Source organism: Schistocerca cancellata, chromosome 1 (genome assembly GCF_023864275.1).
Source record: "Schistocerca cancellata isolate TAMUIC-IGC-003103 chromosome 1, iqSchCanc2.1, whole genome shotgun sequence".
In the NCBI taxonomy this organism is placed as follows: Eukaryota; Metazoa; Arthropoda; class Insecta; order Orthoptera; family Acrididae; genus Schistocerca; species Schistocerca cancellata.
In genome coordinates this window covers 403428045-403447465 of record NC_064626.1, presented here as the reverse complement: position 1 = coordinate 403447465, position 19421 = coordinate 403428045, and the positions used below count along the sequence as shown (strand labels likewise).

The 19421-nt window shown below is 47.4% G+C and overlaps 1 protein-coding gene across 1 annotated transcript; it reads left to right on the top strand.

Moving 5' to 3' along the window:
- Positions 1 to 2128: 2128 nt before the first annotated feature.
- Positions 2129 to 16670, top strand: LOC126179205 (atherin-like). Its single transcript, XM_049924594.1, has 3 exons — positions 2129 to 2159; positions 11252 to 11618; positions 16277 to 16670. The coding sequence occupies exons 1-3, from the start codon at positions 2129 to 2131 to the stop codon at positions 16668 to 16670; spliced, it is 792 nt and encodes a 263-aa protein (XP_049780551.1).
- Positions 16671 to 19421: the final 2751 nt, after the last annotated feature.

Sequence of the window (19421 nt, the reverse complement as noted above, 5' to 3'; positions counted from 1 at the left end):
TGTCTCCCACTGTTCCTTATACGCCTACACCGAAGGCGGTGGCACTGTTTTTAAGGCACCTGACTAGTAATCCAGTGAGCCGAGATTCAATTCTTGACCAGCAATCCCGAATAAAGGTTGGAAAACCACTTCATCCGTGTATCATGGACGTTGCGCCCTTTGCTAGCACTCCGTCTCTGCCAATATACATTGAAGCGACAAAAGTTACGGACGTCTCCTAATACATTGTCGGACCTCCTTTTGGCTGGCGCCGGCCGAGGTGGCCGAGCGGTTCTAGGCGCTACAGTCTGGAACCGCGCGACCGCTACGGTCGCAGGTTCGAATCCTGCCTCGGGCATGGATGTGTGTGATGTCCTTAGGTTAGTTCGGTTTAAGTAGTTCTAAGTTCTAGGGGACTGATGACCTTAGAAGTTAAGTCCCATAGTGCTCAGAGACATTTGAACCATTTTTGTAATACCAACAACGCAATCATCAGTCGTCTGAGAAAGGTAATATGTTACGTCATCGAAAAATCGTGACTAACAAACAAGTTAGAGGTATAGTGACTTCTCCTGGTCGATTACCAAATGGAACAGGTCAGTACCTCTGCGTTCGGCTAGAGGCGGCCAATGAGGCGGGCGGCAGAAGAGAGCTGCAGGCATCTAGTGTTGACTGGCGTAGTCCAGCAGCTTCATGTGGCATGCACTCAACAAGTCGTTAGAAGTCCCCTGCAGAAATATTGAGCCATTCTGTCTCTTTCGGCGTCCATAATTGCGAAATTCTTGCCGGTGCAGGATTTTGTGCACGAACTAACCTCTCAATAATTTCTCATAAATGTTCGATGGGATTCATGTCGGGCGACTGGGGTGGCCATATCACCTGCTCGAATTGTCTCGAATGTTCTTCAAACCAATCACGAACAATTGTGGACTGGTGACATGGCGCATTGTCATCCACAAAAATTCCATCAATGTTTGGCAACATGAAGTACATGAATGGCTACAAATGGTGTCCAAACAGCAGAACATAACCATTTCCAGTCAATGTTCGGTTCAGTTGAACCAGACGACACAGTCCATTCCATATAAACACAGACCAGAATATTATGGAGCCACCACTAGCCTAACAGTGCGATGATGACAAACTGGGTCCATAGCTTCATGAGGTCTGCGCCACACTCGAAAAGTATCATCAGCTTTTACCAACTCAAATCTGGACTCATCTGACAAGGCCACGATTTTGCAGTCGCCAAGTGTCCAATCGGTATGGTCACGAGCCCAGGAGAAGCGCTGAGGCAATGTTCTCAGCAACGCCACTCCTGCCAGTCGTCTGCTGCCATAGCCCATTAACACTAAATTTCTACATCTACATTTATACTCCGCAAGCCACCCAACGGTGTGTGGCGGAGGGCGCTTTACGTGCCACTGCCATTACCTTCCTTTCCTGATCCAGTCGAGTATGGTTCGCGGGAAGAACGACTGCCGGAAAGCCTCTGTGCGCGCTCGAATCTCTCTAATTTTACATTCGTGAACTTCTCAGGAGGTATAAGTAGGGGCAAGCAATATATTCAACACCTCATCCAGAAACGCACCGTCTCGAAACCTGGACAGCAAGCTACAACGCGATGCAGAGCGCCTCTCTTGCAGAGTCTGCCACTTGAGTTTACTAAACATCTCCGTAACGCTATCACGCTTACCAAATAATCCTGTGACGAAACGCGCCGCTCTTCTTTGTCTCTTCTCTATCTCCTCTATCAACCCGACCTGGTACGGATCCCACACTCATGAGCAATAGTCGCCGCACTGTCCCGTCCCACACTGATTTCTGCGGTTATTTCACTCAGTGTTTCTCCTCTATTATCACTGACAACCCTACGAAAACGCCGCTGCTCTCGGTCGTTAAGTGAAAGCAATTTCATTGTCCGTAGTGAGGCGTAATGCCGGAAATCTAGTATTCTCGACACACTCTCGACACTATGGGTCTCAGAATACCGATTTCCCTTAACTAATTCCAAAAGGAATGTCCCATGCTCCTTGCTCGAACTATTCTCCACGTTCAAAGTCTGTTAATTCCCATCGTGCGGTCACAACCACGTCGGAAACATTATAACATGAGTCACCTTTTATACCTTGTGCGCGATACTATCGCCATGACTATGGCTATGGCAGCAGACGACCGACGTGAGTGCCTTTGCTGACAGCACAACACCACTTGCAGCGCTTATCCTTGGCTCGTAACTAGACGACAGGAAAACCGTGGGGTGGTCAGATTAGTCCAGATTTCAGGTGATACGAGCTGATGGAAGGGTTCGAGTCCGCCGCAGACCCAGCGAAGTTATGGACAAATTGTTAAGAAGGCACTGTGCGAGGTGGTGGTGGCTCCGCAATGGCGTGGGCCGTGTTTAAATGGAATGGACTGGTCTTCTGATCCAGCGCAAACGATTACTGACTGGAAGTGGTTTTGTTCGGCTACCTGGAGAACATTTGCAGCCATTATAGATTTCATGTTCCCAAACATCAATGCCCCGTGTGACCTGGCCGTAATTGTTCACGATTAGTTTGAAGAATATTTTGGACAGTTCGAGAAAATGATTTGGTCACCCAGATCGCCCGACTTGAATCCTATCGAACATTTATGGAACGTAATCGCAAGGTCAGTTCGTGCTCATGTACTGGCAACGCTTTCGCAGTTCAACGGCTGTAGAACCAGAGTGGCTCAATATTTGTGTAGGGGTCTTCGAACGACTTGTTGCGCACATCTCACATCGATTTGCTGCACTATGCCGGGCAAAAGAATGTCTGACAAATTATTGGGAGGTAGCCCACGACTTTTGTCAGCTCAGTGTATATTATATATGTGTATGCAGGCAAAGCCAGGATAAAAAACTAGTCCTAAATCTCTGGATCGATTTCAACCAAACTTAGTACGCCTACTGTAGGGGTAAGGACCACCAACCTCCTATTGGGGTACGGATGATAACACGCAGAGGGAGAAGGGGGAGAGGAAGAGATCCGCAGACATATGTAGCGAAGGAGGAAGAGGAGATAGACAGACAGAGGGGGAGTTGAAGTGGACAGAGCAAAGAAAGAGGAGGAGATGAGCGAAGAGAAGGAGATGATGGAGGAAGAGAGAGGGAGAGAGGGAGAAGGAGATGGGAAGGAGGGTGGAAGAGGCGGATAGAGAGGAGGTCGGAGGAGATAGTGTATGGGGGAACAGACTGACTAACGGAATTGGAATAAATACAGTAACGGCAAAATACAGATCCCTCAGCGTTTAACACACTAGGCCCTTCAGCGGCCTCGGCATATACCAAAAAATAGCTTGCATAGCTCAAACTGAAACCCTGCCAGACCCAGGCACTTGACCAACCGAAGTTTTGCATTAGACACAGCTGGTTCAACCTCTTCTCACATCTCCGTGGCCGAGCCGCCGATCACTGTCGATTTGCCCGGATGGGAACTGACACCCCGAGCTTACAGCTAGCCGCTGCAGGCCTCCGCTGCCTCGCTGCGCCACCTCTCTGCTCCAACTCCCCAGCTGACTGCCTTTCCAGCTGCTCGCTTGAAGTGGTGCCTTCTTGCTGTCCACCTTCAAACTGGCGTCTCCGCTTAGACTCCACGCCTTCATCTTAAAGAGAGCAACAACAACATCCTCCAGACACATAGAGCCCACTATCACTGGCAGCTGTCAAGCGCTGCCCGTCCTCTAAGGTTGCACCACTCGCCAACCAACTCCCTGAGCCAGACGCGCCAGGACATAAACGACACCGAACGGCGTGCCAACCTTGGCCCGACACCACAGACGAATTCTGGTCCCACTGCTGTCCGCAGCCACGGAAGGTGGCTCAAAGTTGATGCCATTTCCCAGTTCCACCAACGACTAACTGCCCGCTGTCACTTCACACAGCTCCGATCCTTAGCATGGCGCTGCATTCGGCAGGTTTGCAGTCGCAGGTGTGCTCTGCCAGGGAGGGGCCACAACAACAGCGCAGGTGCCCACTGTCGGATGGGGCGAGACTTCAACTGTGCCATGAAACCGTAACAGCGACACAGACTCCTCGTCGCCTACTTTCCTCAGCGAGTGTACGAGCTGTTTCTGACCTACTTTGTAACTGAATTGCTCAAAATGTGTCTATAATTATGACATTAACCAACAGCACATAATGAATGCCAGACACGATGTTGAAAAAAATGAACAAGAAGCTTCCTCCTTCTCTTTGTGAAGTCCACACATGATGTCCAGGCTAACTGAAACATAGACTACTGGCCATTAAAATTGCTACACTAAGAAGAAATGCAGATGATAAACGGGTATTCATTGGACAAATATATTATACTAGAACTGACATGTGATTACATTTGGCCGGGCGCGGTGGCCGAGCGGTTCTAGGCGCTTCAGTCGGGAACCGCGCGAGTGTTAGGGTCGCTGGTTCGAATCCTGCCTCGGGCATGGATGTGTGTGATGTCCTTAGGTTTATACTTAAGTTCTAGGGGACTGATGACCTCAGATGTTAAGCCCATAGTGCTCAGAGCCATTTGATTACATTTTCACGCAATTTGAGTGCAAAGATCCTGAGAAATCAGTACCCAGATCAACCACCTCTGGCCGTAATAACCGCCTTGATACACCTGGGCATTGAGTCAAACAGAGATTGGATGGCGTGTACAGGTACAGCTGCCCATGCAGCTTCAACACGATACCACAGTTCATCAAGCGTAATGACAGGCGTGTTGTGACGAGCCAGTTGCTCGGCCACCATTAACCTGACGTTTTCAATTGGTGACAGATGTGGAGAATGTGCTGGCCAGGGCAGCAGTCGAACATTTTATGTATCCAGAAAGGCCCGTACAGGACCTGCAACATGAGGTCGTGCATTATCCTGCTGAAATTTAGGGTTTCGCTGGTATCGAATGAAGGGTAGAGCCACGGGTCGTAACAAATCTCAAATGTAACGTACACCGTTTAAAGTGCCGTCAATGCGAATAAAGGTGACTGAGACGTGTAACCAATGGCACCCCATACCACCACGCCGGATGATACGCCAGTATGGCGATGACGAATACACGCTTCCAAAGTGCGTTCACCGCGATGTCACTAAACACGGATGCGACCATAGTGATGCTGTAAACAGAACCTGGACTCATTCGGAAAAATGACGTTTTGCCATTCGTGCACCCAGGTTCGGCATTGAGTACACCATCGCAGGCGCTCCTGTCTGTGATGCATCGTCACGGGTAGCCGCAGCCATGGTCTCCGATCTGATAGTCCACGCTGCTGCAAACGTCGTCGAACTGTTCGTGAAGATGGTTGTTTGCAAACGTCCGTATCTGTTGACTCAGGGATCGAGACGTGGCTGCATATCCGTTACAGCCTTGCGGATAAGATGCCTGTCATCTCGACTGCTAGTGATACGAGGCCGTTGGTATCCAGTACGGCGTTCCGTGTTATCCTCCTGAACCCACCGATTCCGTATTCTGCTAACAGACATTGGATCTCGACCAACGCGAGCAACAATGTCGCGATACGATAAACCGCAATCGCTATAAGCTACAATCCGACCTTTATCAAAGTCGGAAACGTGATGGAACGCATTTCTCTTCCTTACACGAGGCATCACAACAACGTTTCACCAGGCAACGTCGGTCAACTGCTGTTTGTATATGAGAAATCGGTTGGAAACTTGCCTCATGTCAGCACATTGTAGGTGTCGCCACCGGCGCTAACCTTGTGTGAATGCTGTGAAAAGCTAGTCATTTGCATATCAGAGCATCTTCTTGCTGTCGGTTAAATTTCGCGTCTGTGGCACGTCATCTTCGTGGTGTAACAAGTTTAATGGCCAGTAGTGAAGTAACAAAACTCTGTCCATATGAGCCAGTGCTTAAATGAGTGTATACAAGTCTCTTTTTTTTTTTTTTTTTTTTTTTTTTTGTGTGTTTGTCCAGGTCCAAACGGAAATATACTTTTCTAGCTCATACGAAGTCTAAAAGACACATGGCACTAAACCTTCTACAATCCTCTGTACAGAGAGACTAATAGAGTGATACCATATGTTAGCAGAGGCCTGAATATAGTATTGCCCTTCGTATTATTTCCATACCGACACAAATATGGAAGTGCATTGGTGATGGCGCAGAACTTACAGAACCTCCATATGTTCCAGATGAAGGTGACTGAACACTATCTTGTACTGACTACCGTAAATAGCCCCACTCACTCTGCCAGTAACAAAATACCAATTTTTCAGGACAGTAAAAAGTACAAACCAATTATATATCCTAAACTCGGCCAGAGAATTCGTGTATGGTAAGACAACCATAATAGGGCTGATGTACCCTGGCCTCTCGTTGATCGGAGAACCCTTCTCTGGTAGCCAGTCCTGGGAGACTTGCGGTTTAACGTGCAATCAGAAATTCTGAGCGAATCTACATTTTAGTCACGTACGCAAAGCCTCGTGAGCTAGGAGTTTCATGTCAGCTGCCAGACGAGATTCCAGATCTACCAGAGATAAAAAATGGTTCAAATGCCTCTAAGCATTATGGGACTTAAACATCTGAGGTCATCAGTCCCCTAGACTTAGAACTACTTAAACCTAACTAACCTAAGGACATCACACACATCGATGCCGGAGGCAGGATTCGAACCTGCGATCGTAGCTGCATCGCGGTTCCGGACTGCAGCGCCTAGAACCGCTCGGCCACAGTGGCCGACTACCAGAGATCGATCGCAAATTTTATAATTAATTAATTCATTCATAAACATTTAAGACAGCAATAAACAAAACCCAGATCGAAAGGAAGACGTCCGATTATGATTTAACATCTCATCAATTCATTCTAGAAAGTATTTATTCAGAAGTAGAATTCATTTAGTTTTCCTTACGGTCATTACCTGCCTCTTGCAGAGTCACCGCTTAGTTTCATATACTGCTGCCATCTCGTTTCTTTGTTACAAGCCGTCCGGAGTTAGAATATCCCTCCTGCTGTTCAGATTGAATTCTGCTGTGTGCATAATAGATTTCATAAGCTGAATCTATTCCTTTGGCTTCTGGTACGGTCACACCATCACAACTAAGTGACAATAGAATCATGTATCCATCCCACTGCAGCTGACGCCCTATTGCCATGGTTTCTTTGCGTCTGGTGTGCGCTTCTTCAAAGCCGCTAATGATGATCCATGTGTTTTCCCACTTGATACTGAGAATTTTGGGAACGCAGCGCTGATACGAATTGTTCAAACCCCTTGGTATGCCTCCAGTACATAGTTCGTGACTCCCAACTATGATGTGAACCTGTAATTTGAGACTTTGGTTGCTCTTTCGATTTCATGACTGACGAAGTTCTTCGCCTCAGGTGGCTAAGTTACATATTTAGTACCAATAACTGTCAGTTATTTCGTCGTTCTTCACTTCTTAGTTTTCTGACATGTAAGTTGTAATCTTTGTTGATGTTGTAAATCATTCCCACGCTTCCTAGTGCTGCTAGACATGCTTTTGTATTGGTTGTTCCCCTGAGAGATGGCAGGACATAGGTACTCTGCGTATGTGTGTTGCATATATTCCAGTCATCTGCTCCATATGCAAGGGGATAGACCAAGCAGCATTAAAGCTCCCGATTCGTCTCGAAAATATCTTTCTCCATTCCGAAACACTCACTCTTAAGGTTTACTTGTTGAAAATCTCTCTTAGCCATGCAATGGGGGATAGACAGCAAGCAGGACATCTCGTTAGCAGACCCTGAGAGTTCAGTGAAACTCGTCATCCAAGGGATTGTAAATACTAAACTACGCCTAATGTCTCTAATAAAAGTTGTTCTCCATGGCGTTTCATGCAAAAGCTTGGAAATACCTTGTGTGGTTTGTATGACCTTAGGCTCTTCTGACTGGCAATGTTACGTATTCAGTGCGGACTGTAAAGATTTGCTCATTAGTTCAGCCTTGGTTCTCGGAAAGCCAAATTCTCGTGGCATCCGTAGCACCCTTTGTGAGATACTTCGCTGAACAACTTCGACACCTCTACGAATACAGCGACGCAGAAATCTCGTTTGAAGGTAAGAGTAATTTCGGCAACTATCAATAATTGATGAGTGATTGAAAGTCGTTTCCGAAAAATCGAATTGCTCCTGAAGTAATATTCCTGTGTTCTGCAATAAGTTTCAAAGAACTTACTAAGCTGTTGTGACAGACTTATTGTTCTGTAGCTCTTTGGATCCTTTCTGTGCTTCCGTACTTCTGGGACAGCCTCTATAATAGGAAACTTCTATATTTTTTTGGGTCCTTGTTCTTTCGTAGCATCATGCGAAAGCCTAGCTAGGAGAAGAAAGGCTTCCAGGGACAGTCTTTTTATTATCCTGCAAGTGATTTCGACCTGCGCTGGTGCCGTCTTATTTGGTAGTGCATTGATGCAGTATGAATTTCCCTTGTTATTTGTTACATTTTGTATGGCAATATTTCTAGACTCCTTACATACACTCTCTGACAGAACAGTTTCTTCAAGACGGCGCTCAGAGAGAATATTTCCTGAAAACGCACAAGAAACGTAAAAGTTCATCGGCCGAAGAAAATCGTTTCCGGGGCGCCAAACTGCTCAAATCGGTCTGCGCATGCGCGGCCGTCGCCAGGAAAGGCAGCTGCCGACATCTTCCGAGGGCGAACCGTAGCTGGCATCACGTGACCAAGGACCGCGCTGCAAGACGCGGCGCCAGCCGGCACCCGAGCGCGCACGACTGCAGCCGACCGCGGCCGAGCGGGGCCGGAGGGAAAAAGAAACGCGGCGGGCGCGCCGACGGCGAGGGCCGGGTTCGCTCCCGAGGGCATCACATCGATCCCGCCGCTCCCTGGCTGGGGCCTGCTCGGGACACACGGGTACGGTGGCGGGGTGGCGTCTTGCTGCATGCATGCACTTCCTTTCGCCGCTACTCGCTACCACATGGGAACAGTTAGTACAGTTGCGTTTCCGCCCTCAGTATCTGCTCCTGTAGACTGTAATTCAAATGATTCCACTGATAAACGACGTTCACATATTCCATCTAGGAACCTTTTCTTTTTGCGTACCCAAAAAGTCCGGGTCTCTTCAGGTAACTGCGCAAAATTTTGCACGGCGAAGATATATTTCCTGGAACTAAATGGGATGACGATTCAAGATTTTCTTGAGCAGTATTTAGGCATATTGATCTTGAGATTAAAGCCACTCTCTTATCTGTGTTTGCTTTCAAACAAACATGAGCTTTACTGAGCCTCTTATAAATGAGAAAAAGGAGAAAACTGCGTTTGCCCAAAATATATTTACTGCCATCTTGATAAGTAACATAGATGCTTTCGGGAAGTACTTGCGAGAAATGATATTGGTATCGGATCTTAAGATCGTTGGTAGGGGCATCTAGAAACGGTGATGACGTCATCGTCGACAGACGGTGCTGGAGTAATGGAATCTTTTCATTTTTTCTTTTTATTTTTTTTTTTATTTTCGGGACATGGTCATACAGCCGTCTCAACTGGTAAATGTCAACTATGACGATCCGGACGTGACGACAACTGACACCCAGTCCCCGAGTGGAGATAATCTCCGACCCGGCCGGGATCGAACCTGGGCCCTTTCTGTTAGCAATCCGCCGCGCTGACCGCTTAGCTACCGCGACGGACGAAATAAAATGTTCAACATCCGAAAATACGGCTGTGTGTCTTCTGTTACACATATAGAGAAACAAATTTTAGCCATCACTTCCGCTAGTACTTTTCTAAAATTTCAGAGAACTGATTTGTAAGAAGAAAGGAGAAAAATCGAAATGAACGACGACTTAAGAGGTACCGACAGAGAAAAATTATTTCTTGTTGTTAGTCTAGTTCTTTTTATTTAATCAAAAAGAAAGCCACAAAATGGCAGAATTCCTTTAGATATGGATCTTAGTGCGATTGAATTACTTCCTATTGAAGTATAATCACGTAGGTGCCTTTCTTCCTCAGTAACAGGCGCTAAGGAAATATTCGACGGAACTTGACTGATAGCTATTACCGGCATCGTCAGGTACACACATTACAGGAGGAATAACAGTTGAAATTAAGCTTACAGACAGAAAAACCGTTAAACTACTAGTGCACACTGAAAAAAAGTTGTAGAACCGTTTACTTAAGTGGTAAAGTAGCTATATCCGAGCGCATCTTGAAGCATTATCGGTAACGACGCGGAGTTGCGAGAAGCCGCCGCTGCGAGGCGCCACCTCCTAGGAGCGGTTTGCACCCCGCGGAAGCTCGGCGTATGAACGTAGCTGCGGACTCAACAGAAGAGATCTCGGACTTGGCTTTTAGCTACAACTCCGCGCCCTCAAAGCTCGCGTACTCACGCTACAGTATCATATTATTCCTAAACGACTAAGCGATAAATTAGAACGGTCAAGTTGAGGCGTTTGCACACGAGTAAACCTTGCTCGGTACTCTGGTAGTAGTTTCAGTAATTGTTGCATCAGAGAAGCTCAGGTAATAATATTCCAGAAAATTACAATGAGAATATATACTGTTGATTATATTACATCTGTAGAAGTAAACAAACTCGATACTTATGTCGTATCAAAGCAACAAGCTAGAAGTACGTACAGAGATAAGTTCCTCACGCCAAGAGTATTAATGAAAGGAAAATTGTATCGATTGGAAGATGAACAACTTTTACTGTCATGTCGGAACAGAATTTGACTGAGTATTCTCAGAACGGCAAATGCAAGAAGCGATGAAAAGCTAGTACAGGAAAATATTTGTCCTGACTATCAAACTAAACACTTAAGAAAATTTCAGCACACACTTTCGTTCTCATTAGTTTCCGTCTATTGGGCTACTCTTATTAATAGTCCTCAGTGGTACGTTGTTGAGCACAATCATTATCGAAGCAAATAGGATATTAAAAACACCAAGGTATGGTAAGACGTTGAAGAAAATGGTAAGGGGCTCTAGATTTGCGAAGACGAATGAATTATCAGTTTTTAAGAAAGAGAGATGATGTAAGGGATACTGACTAGTATCATGTGCACCCAGAACCATTTGTGGTGAAAATTCAAAAAATATTTCGCCATTATATTAGTATATTGCTAGAGTTACTCACCGACTGAAGATGCCAATGGATTTTTGTCGACAGTGGAAATATTTTTCCAGCGTGAACTGTCAGCATTGCATTCATTCGTTTCGGTGTAAGACGCTCTTTCACTTCACTTGGACGCCACAAAGCGGTCTAAGAAAGCGCGAACGACGACCGTAGTTCCGCCACCCGCCGCGCCTTGGCGCCACCTGTCAGGTCTTGCCCCGACGGCGGACGCGCTCGCACTGCGCGCGGTTCGGCCTCCCTCCGCGGCGCGGCGCCACCGGCCGGCCACGGTGCCGCGAGGTCCGGGAGCGCGCGTGCGCGGGGGCGCCGGTCCGGCGTCGCGACGCCCCACCCCCGGCGTCGTGGCGGCCACCACGCGCCAGCTCAGTCCTGCTGCTCAGGGGGGCGTCACACAACACTGCGACGGCGACGGCAGCGGCACAGCCACACCGCGCCCGCGCCCGCGCCGCGATCCGAGGAGCTCAGCCTGGCCGGACCGCGTGGCGGCCCCGCCAGCGCCCCTTCCCACGGGCGCCGACCACCTGCTAAGCAGCGCGACGCCGCCACCACGCTCTCCGTCGACGATCTGCGACGCCGACGCCGACGACGCTCTGCGCTGTCGGCGGACGTCGTTCTCGCCGATTGTTGTCGCCCGGCGCGGGTGTTTTGTTGTGATTGTGGTGTGTACTCAAACGGTTCTCGTCACAGCGGACTTGCTCTCTGGGTAAGTCAGTGCATGGACTGCGCCACGTATTTGTGTACTCCGCTTTCAGTGCATGCGAGCAGTAGTAACTTCATCTGCTGTCCGACAGTGATTCGCGGGTTTTTTTTTTTCTGTCCGTTGGTGCTACAATCATCAGAATTGCTCTTCACCGAGCAGCTAACATACTCGCACAAAATTTCTGAAATGACAACATTTTTCCCTTCCGGTTGCAATTATTAGTTACTTTCCAGTAGTGAAAAATTTCGGTTTCTATTCCATTTTCAAGGGTAGCTGATGTGCATCAGTTACAGGCATGAAGCTGTCCACCCACCAGGTCTTGTTTGCTAGTGCCTGGAACACTCGATGGCTCTGCTCGGGCACGTCAAGTACCGCTTGAAAATGGCTTAGTAGCCGAAATTCGCCAATAACGGAAAAAATTAATGATTATAGTTGGAGGAGAAAAATGCTATTTCACATATCGTCAGGACATTCACCGTCTCTAAATAAACAGGAATCTCAGGATAAGCGAACGTAATAACTCGCCGTAACTTCGCGTTTCACGTTATAAAACAGAGGCAGGTTGTGTCTCTTAACATATGGTTGAAGGCACAGCAACAAGAAGGACTGACTATCAATTCTTGTGTGCAGTATTTCGTCGAGTAAGCAAGGCGTCTCCTTCAGTTGTGGCGAACACATCTAAGGCAAGAATCTAGAGTTCCGCGTTCTGTGATTTTGATAAAGGGCTCTCTGGTTTCCGGCCAGGTGATGGTGTTGAGATTCCGCGATGTTTTGACGAGTGTCACAGTATTTATCTTCTGGTGCCAGAGGATGATGTGTGTGACACTCGTTGAAACATCGCGGAATCTCAGCACTATCACCCGGCTTGAAAACTTCTGAGACAATTTCTTACAGTACCTGAAGGAGCCGACCGTGTTACGAATCGAAATTTTTTACGTAAATCGGGATCGTCAGCCCGGCTGAGCGTTGGAAAATATACCTTTTGCCACTCACGCGGCAAAAATCAGAATGCACTTACGGATGCTCGAAGTGTCGTGATACGGTATACATGTGGACGAATATGGACGAACACTGCACTGGAAAGAGGTTGGGAGGTATGATCAAGCACAGAGCTTCTTTCCCGCCAACCGAGAACTTCGCCGAGACATCGCGTTTGACAGGCCGCCGGCGAGTGGTGTTGCGTAATTAGGTGTGGTTGCTCGACAGGGATTCGCACGGGACAACAGACAACGACGCCTTGCTCGAAACATACAGCCCGTTCTAGAAATTTTGGTAAGGTTGCGCCTCAAGCAGAGTACCGTTGAGTCAGTTCAAGTCTTGAAGAACAACCCCGTGCGTCCCGTTTCTGCTCATTCCTTTCAGTTACTTACTCGCAGCATATAATCTGGATCACAGGAGGCACCATGAGACAGAAATGAGTATCATACAAATAGAATTCTATAACAAATCTTCCACCCGCTGCGTGAAGCTACTCGTAGCCTTGGCGCATAGTAGTGTTATACGCGTTCCTATGAATGACCAAATCAGACGGGAAAGTTATTTTTTTTTTTCAGTTGGTGCCACGGTGGTAAACTCGCAGATTAAGGTGGCCTACCCTATGTCTCACGTGGCACTGCACTTGCTTCGCAGAGTTCTTAGTCAGTGGGACCTACTAGCCTTACCTAAGATACGACTCGTCCTATACTGTATATTCCTATTTACGAATTTTAGAACGGGAGCTTCAGATCAGGATGCCGAGACCGTAGAAATATTATTTTGATATCATCTTCATCCTTTCACCCGTATAATGGCTCATCCGTCATGACTCGCCAATTTCAACGCTACTTTCTGGTTTCCTTCTACGTGACACAGACCCCTTACAAACTTTTTCATTAATATTTGGCCGTCTTTATCCGTCGTTGACATTCTAAAACGACTAGTTACATTTTGTAAGACTGTTTTAGTAACTAATCTCAAAAGTCAACTTCTGCACTGGCCCATTCTATTTTCATTCTTTTCTTGCAATTTTTCATTCCTCATTCGCCGTCAAAGTTTTTCACTATTACTTCCAAATTCAGTAACACATCGTTATAGTTTCAAATTAATTTTCTCAATCACATTAATTTTAATATCTTTCTCATCAAAAAATAATTCTGACAAGTCCGTTTATGTTCAAATGTGTGTGAAAACTTATGGGACTTAACTGCTAAGGTCATCAGCCCCCAAGCTTACACACTACTTAACCTAAATTATCCTAAGGACAAACACACACACCCATGCCCAAGGGAGGACTCGAACCTCCGCCGGGACCAGCCGCACAATCCATGACTGCAGCGTCTCAGACCGCTCGGCTAATCCTGCGCGGCCAAGTCCGTTTATGAAATATGATCCCTGACGGACTGTTATCAACAGAAGGTCCGGTTTTCACTTCATTATTAACTCGAAATTCAGTCGCATTCCCTTAAAAGTTACCTCCTCGCTTAACACCGAACTCGTCTTGAGCGTTAGTGAAATACTATCACGAAAAGAATTCTGGTGTATGGGTTAACGGAACGTAACACATTTTACCAACAGACAGTTTAGTTGACGAGGCCAATAATATGCAAGTTTAATACGCAACTGAAAAGGCAAATCAAGCGCGTAAGTTCTGGCGCGTTGCGGTTCTTTTAACTGCTGTCACTTCATTATCGGATAACTCCCGAAGTAGCAGCTTTGGTTACAAATATTGAACGAAGGTTAACTGTACGCCCTTCGAACGCGCTTGAATGATTCGTGGGAAAAAGAAATTGAAATGGACTAAGCGAGGGACGGAAGTACTGAAGTGTTGATACAAGCTCGTTACGATCAGTTGAGCGAAAAATAGCGGTAACTAAAGGTTGCTAAGAAACGATAAAGAATAGGCAATGGATTCTATAATATTTTATCCATAAAAAAGTCAAATGTTATCGACACGCCAGTCGCCGAAATAGGGACGTTTCATCTGTCTTACGGTAACGGTGTAACTTTTTATTAGTGTGGAGCAGAAAGTGTAGACGACAGGCGTAGATCTCAGAAACGCACGATACGTTTTGTTTTACTTAAAAGTTCAGCGTATAGCGTAAAGTAGTCGCTATGAAATGACTGGGTGTTGTTTTCTACAGTGAATGAGAGGAAAGCAATTGCGAGACGTAGCTTTGTAGAGACAGATGCGGTCGGCAAAAACCTACTCGGTAGATGTGCCCCCAGTAGATAGGCACACCCGCGGAACAGAGCACCTGCCGCTCCGACGCCGGGGAGCGCGCGCGATCCGTTGCCGGCGGCGGCGGCGGTCGTAGCCGGGATCCGTCATGCGCGCCGCCCGGACGTTTCGGGCAGGCGGCGAACTCCCGCGTCGCTGCTAGCTCCCCCAAACAATCCACTGTTAATATGAGGCTTGTTCGTGTGCTTCTAAAGGTTCTGCACGAACAGTTCGAATAAACCGATTCCCAATTTTTACGGACTTCGTATCTGGTCGTCTAGTTGTTAGCCTAGTTATCCCTGACCATAACTTTTAGGAATTATTCATCTTCTGAGGTGACATAGCGATTATCATCAGTCGATAGAGATGTTAGTATGGAGCTGGGATGTTTGTGCCGTCACCGACGTATTTTTAACGTTTTTTATTTTTCGCATCTTATCTTGCAAATTTTGCGTACTATTCTTCCGCCCATGGTGCTTCTACAGATTTCACGGGTGTAGTTTGAGAATCACTAGAGGGCGTGAACTACTGCTGTCTGTGATGTCACGTAGTGGACTTGGAATGTGCGGCGGGATGGCAGTAACGCACGTACTGTACTTACATTGTGCAGTAGTAGTGGCAAGAAGCAGCAGCGCAAAATACGAGCATCCTCTCCAACACAATACCGAAGACTCAATACCCGATTATGCCGTCACAAGTCAGTCATCGGTAGCAGCAGGGGAGGCATCGGCTGCGGGAGGAGGGAGCGCCGATATTTATTTGCGAAGCCGCGTAATAGAAAAATTAATGTGATCGGTCGCGTGCGATTGTGCAATAGGGAGAGAGAGAGAGAGAGAAGGGAAAAAAATCAGTGGTGGGGATGGAGAGGGGATTTGTATCGAAGGTGACAGATCCGTGTGTGATTGTAGGTTCATCGATTCGAGAATTGTATGTATTGGTGTGAAATTATATGTAGTGACGAAGACAAGTGAGGAGTCTGGTGGTGTGCCGAAGAGGAGGGGGGTTGGAGGTGAGACTTTTCCTGTCGTTGTTGTTGTGTGGTTTTTTCTTTTTTTTTTGTTTTTTTTATCCCCTGCTGCCAGTCAGACATTGGCGGGGAAAGTTTATATTTTCGGAGGAGCACAGTGGCAAGGAGAAGAAGAGGGCGGTGGAGGACAGCGGAGGGGTGGAGCGTGGGCGGCGCGGGGAGAGGGGAGAGAGGGGGAGAGCGGAGAGACAGATTCCCGGCGGAGGGACGGGCGGGGAGGGGGGGGAGGGGAAGAGACGCGGCCGGCGCTCCCTTAGCACGTTTTTTCCCCTCCCGCGCTCCCCCCACCAGGCGGCGCACCCGTGGGAAGCGAAGGCGGAGCAGGATTGGAGGAATGCCGCCGAGCTTACGAGGCTCGGGGGAGCGTAAAAAAGAGAGAGACGGCGCGAGGCCGCGGCGAAAGAGCGAGCGAGAGGGGCGCGGCGAGGACGCGTGTGCGGACACAGACTCACGGCAGGGAAGGGGCCGAGTCGGCGCGGCCGCACGGCGCAGGTCCTCGGCCGAGAGAGAGAGAGAGAGAGCGCGCGCACGGACGGGGCCGCTGGTCTTGCACTTGCAAGTAGTGGAGCCGCCGGCCAAGGACGCAGCAGCGGCGCGCCGCCACGTCAGTCCCGCGTGCGACACTGGCCGGAGCGGACGCAGGCGTGGTGGACGCGCGCGCCCGGGCACTGCCCACCTGCCATGAGTCCCGCACGACGCCGCCGCTGCCCGCCGCCGGCAGCCCGCCGCTGCCCCGGCTCCGTGCGCTGCTGATACGCCGTCTGCTCTTCTCTGGACTGCTCGCTTCCTCCGCATCGCTACAAATGCCGTGTGGGACATAGACTCCGAGCTGAGATGTAAAAACCCAGTGTGGTGGTGACGTTCTCTCTGAACGCCGGATTGTCGGGGGGACTTGTGTGCTCTCGGGGAGAAGTGGACTCGTGGACTTTAGCATCTACTGAGCAACGGGTGGACTTCAACTTTTCTTTTTTTTCTTCCGACGGACACGGACTCGAGTGACACTCGAGGACAATCATTTTTTTTAATTTTTTTATTCGTTTCGTTGTGAAACCGCAGTGGATAACACCAGCTTTTTTTTCCACGAGTGCTGCACATCAGTGAACCGAAAGTTAGTATTGTTCTGACCAGCATGTTGCGTACCTCTGTAGGGCTTCGGCTACGCTGCGCTACAGTTGCCGAGCAGCCGGTGGAATGCGATCGCGCCGTCGTCTTTCCCGGGTAGAAGTCGCCGAGTGTCGGCGCGCCGGCGTCGGCGCTCGGCGGTCGGCCGGCGTCGCGGGCGTCCCTCGCCGTGCGTGGGCGTCGTTCCCTCCGCCGGCCGCGCCACTCAGGGTCGCGCGTCGCTTTCTCCGCTGTCTTTCTCCGCCGCTTGCCTCTCTTCACTTCCTGACAATTTCCCTGTTCCAGTCGTGTCAACCTTTGCCTTCGAAAAATATTCTTCACCATGCTGATAAACGCACTATCAACCACTAGCTAAAAACGTTCCAACTCCCACTTCTTCGCGCTTCTACCTCAGCTTGGACCAATTTATGTGATTACTGTCTCGTGAACAATCCACACCTCACACACCAGCGAAGTGATTACATTCTGTTTTGCATGTGATCACCATTACTTGACCACTAGACAAGAGTTGTAACTAGAATCATCTGAGTTTCTAGCATCTGAGTTTCTTTAATAGTTGTTCACCTCGCTCCGTCCATCCGCTTTCTAATAATACTTCACATTAACCGAACTGCCAGACAGTTCTTACGAAAGCGCTTCAGCGAATCGTGTGATCTTTCCTGATGCTCATCATGAAACATACATTCATCAAGTCTTCCCATTTCTTAACAAAACTTCACTGACTTTTATTAAAAATCAACTCTTTCGTAACGCATTGGCACCTTCATTTTACAACGCCTTCAAAAAACATTCTTCACTATGCTTATAAACGCACTATCAACCACTAGCTAAAAACGTTCTAACTGCCACTTTCTCGCACTTCTACCTCAGCCCGGACCAATTTATGTGGTTACTGTCTCGTGAACAATCCTCACCTCACACACCAGCGACTTGATTACGTTCTGCGTTGCACGTGATCACCATTACTTGACCACTAGACAAGAGTTGTAACTAGAATCATCTGAGTTTTAGCAAGCGTTAATTTACTATTTTTTGATTTAAGAGACGATTACTTACTTTCAGTCGTCTGACGTTCAATTTCTAGTAAATTCTTTACACCGATCGCACTGTCGTCGTAAACTCACATGCCCGAGTGTTGCGCATTATCACGGTATGCCTGCAAAATCCTAATAGTGTTCTGCCAGGCAGCCTAATTGTAAGGCGCTCATGGGTCAATAACTCCCGCAAAGCATTCACAGAGCGGAAAAGCGACGTATTCCACCGATATCTCGGCCTGCGCTAGCACTATCATTTCTCAACAAACAAGTGCCAGTGTATTCTTTTATAAATTTGTTTTATATTTTCAGTGCTATGTTGCTTCATTTTTTATTGTTTTGTAAACGTCTTGCTCATTGTATTTATTGTTTTGAAATTTTGTCTTTTTTACGTTGATTTAAAGATTATTTTTTGCTGTTGTGTTTATTTATTTTTTTTTGGCATGCTTCCGCTCCCTTTCCCGCTTCCCCTTTGCTTTCCGTAGTTTATATGTCATCAGATACGTACCATCAGAAATTCCGCCCTCGCAAAAAACGCTTGGCAGTACACAATAACAAAATTGACGTTTCTTACGATAGAGAGGTATTAACGTCACCTGTTTTCGGAGTTTCTGCCAACTTGATTCATACATGTGACAGTCAAGCCTGCAAATTTAGGGCAAAGTGCGTAAAATACACAGCCTTTTTGCTATCGTGTCAGTATTTTACAATAAATCATTTAATTGCTATGAGATAATACTATTACCATTACTATCTATGCCGTTAATGTTATCTCGCGCTAAATATCAGCAGCGAATATTTCGTAGTGTCACCTCGTGTTCTAAGGTCACGCTGTTTACTTATTAACAATTTCTGTAGATATCATTAATTCTTATTAAGCTAGTCATGAAGAACACGGAGCACGGCAAAGGAACCCGCTCGTAGTATTCTGCTGTCTCATAAGAGACCCCGACGTCAGTTTGTTCTTACCACCAGCACATTTTTCGCTAACTCGTATAAAAATTTTTTTTTGAAAAATTGACCATCATCAAAATGTCCTTGTAACGCTAAAGCAACAATCGAGACTCTAAACCCGTTGAGGGTCAACCTTTGATTGGCAGAGCACGACAATTTTGCCGTTCGCGGTTTGTTGTTACCATCAGAATATTTTTCGGTAACTCGTATAAAAGATTTTTTTGGTAAATTTACCATCACCAAAATCTCCTTGTAACGCTAAAGCATCAATCGAGACTCTAAACCCGTTGAGGGTCAACCTTTGATTGGCAGAGCAAGACAATTTT

Coding starts and splice junctions, on each gene's coding strand:
- LOC126179205 (XM_049924594.1), top strand. CDS start 2,129: ATGACTATGGCTATGGCAGCAGACGACCGAC. Junction 2,160..11,251: donor TATGGCAGCAGACGACCGAC/GTGAGTGCCTTT, acceptor GCCACCTGTCAG/GTCTTGCCCCGACGGCGGAC. Junction 11,619..16,276: donor ACGCCGCCACCACGCTCTCC/GTCGACGATCTG, acceptor TCCCCCCACCAG/GCGGCGCACCCGTGGGAAGC.